General features: G+C 38.7%; 1 protein-coding gene across 2 annotated transcripts in view; it reads left to right on the forward strand.

The window, feature by feature from the left end:
* Positions 1-9,293, forward strand: part of tedc1 (tubulin epsilon and delta complex 1) — a 139,639-nt gene that overhangs the window by 57,168 nt on the left and 73,178 nt on the right. Inside the window, exon 4 of one of the 2 annotated variants that reach the window (XM_039742173.1) lies at positions 5,181-5,354. In XM_039742173.1, coding sequence (XP_039598107.1) covers positions 5,181-5,354 — 174 coding nt within the window. Of the gene's footprint in view, positions 1-5,177; positions 5,355-9,293 lie in introns of both variants that reach the window. The other variant, XM_039742172.1, reaches the window with a different exon arrangement.

Genomic DNA, 9,293 nt, shown 5'->3' on the forward strand with positions numbered 1-9,293 from the left:
GTTTTAAAAAAGCGACCTGAGACTCTGTCTGGGTTTGGGTGCTTTGCGGATGCTGAGTCGGAAAAAGTTTTCCTCACGTCATCCTCGGAGAGCCTCAGCTTGGAATCTTGCGGCACTGCAGGGGGTCACACGGGCCTGTCCGTGTTAGTGAGCTCAAAGCGAGTGAAAAACACTTTCATCTTAACCGGGAGTGAAGCGGTGGTAATTGTGGCCACGTGTGTCTGGGGTTTGTAGTCTGTGATCAGCTGAATAACCTGCCACATCTGATGAGCGGCTGCTGTGCTGTTAAACTGAGAGTCCAGTTTGTGGGCGTACTGACGCTTTGTGTATTTAATGGCTTTTCGGAGATCATACCTGCTCTTTTTGTATGCCTGTGTATCTCAGGAGTGAAACGCACTGCTACATTCACAGATCCGTCGGCGTACTTCAGCACACATCTAGGGCTTCTGGTTGGGAAATACGCGTTGTGGCAGTGGGGGGCAGTAGTGCACCCTCGAACCCTCAGGTACGACTCCTGACACCAGGTAACAGTCCAAGACCTTTTTATTTTTCTCACAGTGCACCAAGCACCTTCCACACTACAAACAAACACACTCTAAACAAACCACTACTATTAAACTCGCTATAACCTCTCCTCCTCGCCCAGACACTTTGCTCCTCTCCCACCCAGCACAGCTCAGTGTCTGGACTGAGGCAGCGTCCTTTTATAGCCCCTGACCCGGAGGTGTTCCTGTCCCAGCAATCCACAGTTCCTTATTCCTTCCGGGTCAGGGCAATCAGTCTATTATTTCAACCCGGGAGCACGCCATATCTTCCTGTCACGTGACCGTGACATACTCCCGGGTCATAAGGCACAACAGAGCCCATAAGTCCCCCCACAGCGACTCCTGGTGGCGCCCAAGGTATCCAGCAGGGCTGTGAATAAACACCACAGAGTCCATAAGGCCCTGCTGGACCTCGGAGCACGATCCGCTGTCTGGAGAGCTCCTCCTGTCGGCCTGGGGGTGCGGACCGGCCTCGGAAGCCGGCAGTCTTCCACAGCGTACAGACTTTGTGGGTATGCAGTCGTCCAGATTTTCAGAGGACTAAGCTTCTCCTCCGCTTCTTGGCGCTTCAACTGCTGCTTGTAAACAGGGAGGAACAGCATGGAGCGGTGGTCTGACTGCCCGAGGTTCAGTCGCGTGAGCCGAACTGCACACCAGATTACTCCCCGGCAATATTAGAGACAATCTGACAGAGCACACAAGCCATAATATTCTGTTTCAGTGAGGTGTTTTTTAAACACAAATTGAATTCTTTGTGCCCATTTATGAAAGTTAAAGCAGCTGTCTAGGTGTAATAGCTACTGTACCAGATTCACCTACCAGAATAAGCTCAAATTAGGCAAAGCTTTTCTTTTCTAGTTTATGCAAAACACATCGACTTGACTTATGGTTTTAGAAGGGATTGCCACATATTGCTGGAAACAAAAAAATTCAATAAAAAGGGTAAATAATCCACAAAATTACCTTTATTTGTTGGTAATAAATGAAAATGAAAAATGTTAAAAGCACAGGAATCAAAATGATCAGACTTCTGTAAACAGGACAAACCAACTCTCAGTGTTGAAAATTGCCACATACTGAAGCCTCAAATTCTTTAGTTAATTTAAATGTTTGTTTTAGGGAACACTAAGAACTTTTTCTTCATTGTTTATATGGGTCAGATGAATTTAGCAGTCCCTTGTCCACAATTAACTTGGCATCTGTTACTTCACGGATTGATTTGTGCACTGGTGGTGCTGCAGTGGAGAAGTGTCCTTAGAAATCAGTGTGATGCCATCACAAAATGTTTATTGGGAGAGTGTTAATGTGTTGCATGATTTTTGAATATGCAAGTTGGAATTTAGTGGTGCATCTGTTCAACAGGCTGAACAGCAGTGCCTTAGGATGGTGTTACAGTGAATTGGTTGTTTGGCTGCTGTGGTTCATTTCTGCATTTCTTTGTAATATATGTTGTTTGTTTTGTCAGGGTACTTCCAACTTGGAAAGTCCACATAAGAATTTGTCAATTTTTCCTGGATTTTGCACACCTAAGGCCAGCTGAGGGCTAATACAATCATAGAATTTACTTCTGTTCAGAGGTCTTCAATGTGTCCATGTGTGGGGCATCACACCTTGTGGAACTCTATAGCATCAGCATGCATCCAGTTAGAACAAACACATTGATTGTTTTCTGTATTGGGATGACATGATAGTGCAGTGGATATTAGAGAACAGGGTTTAAATCCTACTTTAAGTCTCATTCTCCCTGGGTCTGTGTGGATTTTCGGTTATTCTCAACTTTTCTTTCAGGTATACTATGAATTAATTGTTATCTGTGAAGTGGCCCTGTGCTTGCCTGAGTTTGATCTGCAGTGCTATTGGAATAGGCCCTGTGTGACCATTATTTAAATAAGTGTGTTTGAGAATATTGTTATTAAATAAAGGAATTAGTTAATATGACTATTAAGTGTGCTTGTTCTTGTGCCTAAGGCATGATTGCTTATGCCCTGCACTACAGCATCTACTTTGAACACATAACTGTTAACTATGTATACCTATGGCCATCACATTTCCATTTTTCTGACAAATTCTGCAGTACTTTATATCTTACTGAATTAAAAGTATGATGATAAAATCTTGTTAGTGTGTGATTATGTGGAGAAATTAAAGTAAACAATTCCAATTTAAATTTAAAAGTGGGAGTTCAAGCAGCACAGGAACTTCATTGTTCATTTATTTCTGTTTGGGCCTTAAAGATATATACAACTGGTATTGCTCTTTTTCCATGTCAATCCAACTCCAGGTAATATTTTTAATGTTTATTATTACTCAATATTTCTTTTTTTTTCTTTAATGATTAATAAACTGCTTTACTTAGCAAAGTATTATAATAGAAAAATTAAACTGTGCTTTTTCTCGTTCCCATCTCCACCTCACACGCTCTGCACTGTTGGTTTTTGCACCCTTTTTCCACACTTTATCACTTTCCTTTATGTTGAGTTTTGATTTGCATATAGTGTATCATGTGCCATCTCCCATGTAAAACTCACTAGTCTGTTTGGCAGTTCTCTCTTAGTTAGCATTTCCCACACTTCCTCTTTTTTTTTTAAACATAGTTCTTTTTTATCCAAATTGCTGCTTGTTTTTTTCAGTGTTTTTCTTGCCATTTTGTCTAAATTTGGTTTTCTTCTGTAACGTACATTGATTTAACACTTCATAAATTAGGAATCGTTAAGGCTGTGGATTTATTATAGCAGGTGTTTGTAACTTTGGTATTTTCTTAAAGCATTACCTAATTTAGACTTTATCTGCTACTTGTCTTTTCTTCTTTTTGTACTAGTGCAACAGTCTCTTTTGTCTACATTGATTTGCTAATTTATTTTAATCGACTATTTATGTCTGGTAAATCTTTCCCTGCTTTTTCCTTTTGGCTTTAACATTTTTTTCTTTTAGAAAGCATTTCAAATAGAGAGCCTCAATAAAAGTAAAATGTCATTTTTTTGTTTTGTTTCCTATTTTTCATCTTTCACCTTTCAGTAATATTTCTGCTTTAATTAGATACTAACACACAACCAAATCTATTACTATGCCCTTATATTGGCCCTTTACATGTTGCTGTCCCTTCATCCAGTTACAGTTTGTTTTAATTTTTGATTCCTAGCCATTGCTTTTGGGTAATTTAAGCCTTTATTCTGTGTTCTTTTGTGTAAGTTGCTGCAGGAACAGCTCTATGCATAGGACATGGAGCCAAAGTGTGATGGTCAGTATCCTTGTCTACTCCTCTTTAAAGTTTTGCGAGTAGCTTTGATGTCTTGAGCTTCCTTTTACTTAGTTCCTCTGTGCCATGTACTTTTATTTGACTGTAGGGGGCAGCATTTGGCTAAAGCTGAAATATTTGTATTCCCCTTTTTGTAAGATCGCATAACTACAGATTGTGACACTTAAAAGTTTTAAGAAACTTCAACTAGTCTGTAATAATTAGAGGCACAAAAATGCTAGAAACTATTTTGAATGCTGTGTGTTACGATACTTTCATGGGGTCAATAAATTTTGTATAAACGAAAGACCTTAGCTTAAGAGGAAATATGTTAACTGGAAACTATTAAAAAATGTTCACAGCCTCTTGGACACTAATCTGTCTCCTACTGTTCATAAGCCCCTATTGGGGGTAACCATTTAAACTTAATGCTCTAGTTGAATGTAGAACAGAGGATTGCCTCTATATTGTCACATCCAGTTAAATCTTGGAAAGCTAGGATGTACTTCCTTAGGCATTACATTTTAAAGTGCTGGGGACCTGATCCGCTGTTCGGTAGACTGACTTCTTTAGCATCATAAGGACCCTTCATCCTTACACATCATTTTTATAAATCCATGTTTTAACATGTATAGTAGGAGGAGAATACTGGGCTGTTGCTCTGAATGTGGGAGCACAGACTTATGTAAAACCATTTAATGGGTAAATAAGAAGCTCACCTGCACCCATAATTGCGAGGCCACTACATCTTATGCATTTTCTGTCTGGGATTTTGGTCAGATAATGAGGCCTGAAATGTACTGTCCTCATTCCTGTTCTGACATGTATTGTAGTTTCCTTCTCCATTATTATTATCTCAATTTCTTGTTAGGCCACATCCCAAGGAACTGATTGCCTCTACTAGAGTGTCATGTATTTTTTTTATAGAGTAGAACTTTTTTGAGCCATCTATATGGTATTTAGAACATTTTCATTTGTTACATTTTCTTTAAACTAATTTCCTCCCTCTACATTTCATGTCACTTCTTTGGCTCACACGGTTTAAAGTCCCTTTGCCCTGGGTGTAAATCACTGCCTGGTCTGTCTCTGTGTGTGGATTGCTTATTCTTGTGCTAAGGTGAGTTTTACCAAGATATTCTGATTTCTGTCCACATCCCAAAGATATGCAGGTTAAATTCATTGGTGAGTGTATATAGGGGCCATTATGAGTTGCTCAGTCCTGTTAGACTAAGTCTTGATGTATGTGATGTTGTTGGGATAGACTCAGGACTCGTGCAATCCTGTATTAGAATATGAATGTATGCAGAATTAGTTGTTTGGCTGCTTTTTTTCTGTAGCCCATATGACCTAACACTATTCCTTTTTTTTCCTTTAATGTTCCTTGCTATTCATCATAGCAGTGTTACCACTCACTGGCACACCCTTTCTGTCCAGAAGAAAACTCGAATGATTCAGTCATGACAGGACAACTTGATAAGGACATCAGGCATCTCCAGTGGTTACAAGGCCAGTTATGCTTTCAGTGGCGGATTCTTCTTGCCTCCCAGGAAGAGATGGCTGCACTTCTGTATAAGGCAAGTGCCTTTGGAAGGTCTTCACCTTTTTCATCAACCAAAAAGTCTGATTTCAGGGTGTTCATAAGAAAAGTAATGATTTAATTTATGAGATAAACTACACAATAAACAAGGGTAGAGGCACCAAATATTAAAAATTGTACTTCATTTTAAATATTTAAATTTAAATATTCTCAATTGTAATAGAAATGTGTCATTTGTCACCTTCTGATAGAGGTCCATAGAGGGCTAGATAGTAATCACTGACCTTAAAATAGTCTAAAACGATTCCCCACCTATTTATGTTTGAAAGTTGTAATTTTTACAAGGACTAGGACCACTCATAAAGAATCAAACATCATGTCTGTATTACCAGTTGCCATTTTTTCAATGTTGTGTGAAAAGGAGTAACTTTGAACCCTGTTATCCTATTATGTGATGCACCACTGGGAATGGTTGATGTGGCACATACAACTTCTAGTCCTTTTGATCAGTTTTGCTCAAGACACATGTTGATTTACTCTTTACCGCAAGGGTATAATTTCCTGCACAAAATAAGGTTCAAAAATTGTTTAAAAATGTTTTTTTTGGGTCTTGAGTGCTAAAGCTAAGGGGAAACACTAAAAAGCTGAAAGCCATGCATAACTAAATATCAAGACTCGTTGAACAATATGTTATATGTTGGGGATTTCTCATACCAGTGAGTCAGCAGGTGCTAGACAAAAAAACCTAAGGTGATTTCAATGTGTTCATAAGTAATTCTTTTGAACACATTTGATTTTTATTATCGGATTATTTGTTTGTTTTTTTACCTATAGATCATAAAATATATTGGACATCAGATGGATTTTGTTTTTTATGTCTCTCCTTCATTAGAAGCATAAATATTTTATAGATGTATAAAATAAAATGCTACAAAAGCTACATATAAACAACAGTAAACTGTCTGCTGATTGTATTACAAACATAAGAACTTTCACTTGATTATGAATTCTGAATACTGTATGTATATACCATGTCCTGGGGGATTATCAATAGATGAGCTTGCAGTTAGCATTCTTTATTTACAATAAATGTTTCTATCCACCAGAAAAATGCCCATTAACTTTCTGTTACCTAAATTTTTTTTTAATTTTCAGAACATATCAGGTCATAAGTTTTTGATTATGACCAAGATCAAGTTTCAAGCCACATTAGTTGCATTACAAACATTTGCATTTTACATACTGTACATGTATATGTTTATATTTGTATATATAAATGTGTGTGTGTGTATACAGTTAGATCCATAAATATTTGGACAGAGACCACTTTTTTCTAAAATTTGTTCTGTACATTACCACAATGAATTTTAAATGAAACAACTCAGATGCAGTTGAAGTGCAGATTTTCAGCTTTAATTCAGAGGGGTGAACAAAACGATTGCATAAAAATGTGAGGCAACTAAAGCATTTTTTTAACACAATCCCTTCATTTCAGGGGCTCAAAAGTAATTGGACAAATTAAATAACTGGAAATAAAATGTTCATTTCTAATACTTGGTTGAAAATCCTTTGCTGGCAATGACAACCTGAAGTCTTGAACTCATGGACATCACCAGATGCTGGGTTTCCTACTTTTTAATGCTCTGCCAGGCTTTTAATGCTTTCAGTTGCTGTTTGTTTGTGGGCCTTTCTGTCTGAAGTTTAGTCTTCAACAAGTGAAATGCATACTCAATTGGGTTAAGATCAGGTGACTGACTTGTCCATTCAAGAATTTTCCACTTCTTTGCTTTAATAAACTCCTGGGTTGCTTTGGCTGTATGTTTTGGGTCATTGTCCATCTGTATCATGAAACGTTGCCCAATCAATTTGACTGCATTTAGCTGGATTTGAGCAGACAGTATGTCTCTGAACACCTCAGAATTCATTGGCTGCTTCTGTCCTGTGTCACATCTATACTAATAAAAGGCAAAGCCCTCACTCACTCACTCACTCACTCACTGACTCATCACTAATTCTCCAACTTCCCGTGTGGGTGGAAGGCTGAAATTTGGCAGGTTCATTCCTTACAGCTTCCTTACAAAAGTTGGTCATAACTGGAAGCAGTTTTTCTCCATTTACTGTAATGGAGATGAGCTTCAACGCCGTGGGGGGCGGAGTTTCGTGTGACATCATCACGCCTCCCACGTAATCACGCAGCACATAGAAAATCAGGAAGACCTCAAAAAAGCGCTGAAGAAAACATGCATTATATAATTGAGAAGGCAGCGAAACAATAAGAAGCGAGCGAGTGACATATACAACCATATTCATGAGTTCTGCTACTTCGGAAACAAAGCACGATGTAAACCTAAGTTCCAAAGAGCGCTGAACAAAAACCGAATTACACAATTGAAAAGGCAGCAAAAAATATGAAGCGTCTCATACATACAAGCATATTCATAAATCCAACTACTGCGGAAACAAAGCACACGTTGGAAAAGTCAATGTCCCGCTAAAGGAAGACAGTGTAAAAACCCGTGCATGCAGTGTGTCAGGTCTCAGATAAAGAAGAAGACGAGCTGTTTATTGATGCAGCAAGAAACGAATCGATGAATGAAACCTGTCATCTTTACAACGATTGACAAACACGGAATGTAACTTGAACACAACACATCCTACAAATATGAACCTGATTGAAAGAAATAATGATAATCAAATCCTTGATGACAGCAACACTCAGTAACACTCACAAAACAAATACTGTATATTGACAGTCATGTTACGTTATTTTTAAAATGTTCCCTTTTCTTTTTCTAGCTTTTTAACACACTACTTCTCCGCTGCGATACGCTGGTATATATATATGTATATATATATATTTAACCCGATCTACATACTCGAATAATGGATATTTTATTCGCCATCAATGATTGTTTTGGTAAAGCCATACTCAGTGTATTCATTAGATGAACGGTAAAAAGTAAGGCGAGGGAGGATGACTTATTGAGGCATGCAGGCTGTAGTGCCAACTCTATCTGAATTGCGCGATCACATTTGAAAAATATATCTTTTCAAGTTCTATTTAGTCCATATGTGTCAAACTCAAGGGTCGGGCCACATCCGCCCGGGCGTAATTATATCCGCCCCAAGATCATTTTATATACTGTATTATTGTTATTAAAGCCCGGTATATGAAGCGCTGGTAACACAATAAACTACAGATCCCATAATGCAGCGCTTCAGCTGCCTTGCCAACACTTACGCGCTAATCAAGTCTACCTTATGATGCTGCAAGTTATTGCGGCTAGCTCACACGATGCTGAAGAGAAAAGTTGATTCTGAAAATAGAGCCTTTAAAACCGATGGGAGGCTGAGTATATGTTTACTGAACCCGTGTGTCTCATTTGTGGAGCTAATGTGGCTGTAATTACAGAATTTAATCTAAGACGGCACTATAAAACAAAACATCAGGGTAACCTGAAAGACCTGAATGCAATGCAGAAGATACAGAAAGCAGAAGAATTAAATAAGAATCTGACACTTCAGCGGACGTTTTACCCGTGCACAATCACAAAGTGATTTCAATTGAAGCTGCTTTTATGGGAGACACAACCACTTGCCCCACTTTCCCTGTTGCCAAGTAATGTTAAACCAAGTCGTCACTACGGTGTTCCCAACACGCACTTTGCTGATAAACTGAGCGCACTGAGTTTGCACGGCGCTTTGGTGACTTTGAAGAACAAAAAGTCCGTCTACATGCGGCTCGAACCTTGTGCATGTTTGGTAGCACATATCTGTGTGAGAAGCTCTTCTCAGTGATAAAGACTAACAAAACAGCACACAGGAGTCGCCTCACTGATGAGCACCTGCAATCCATCCTGAGAATCTCCACAACACAGAACCTCACAAAACATAAACGAACTTGTTGCCAAAAAGATGCCAGGCGTCCAGCTCTAAAATGACATATGAGCAAAGACAACTGAATGATTTGATTTGT

Source organism: Polypterus senegalus, chromosome 18 (genome assembly GCF_016835505.1).
Source record: "Polypterus senegalus isolate Bchr_013 chromosome 18, ASM1683550v1, whole genome shotgun sequence".
In the NCBI taxonomy this organism is placed as follows: domain Eukaryota; kingdom Metazoa; phylum Chordata; class Cladistia; order Polypteriformes; family Polypteridae; genus Polypterus; species Polypterus senegalus.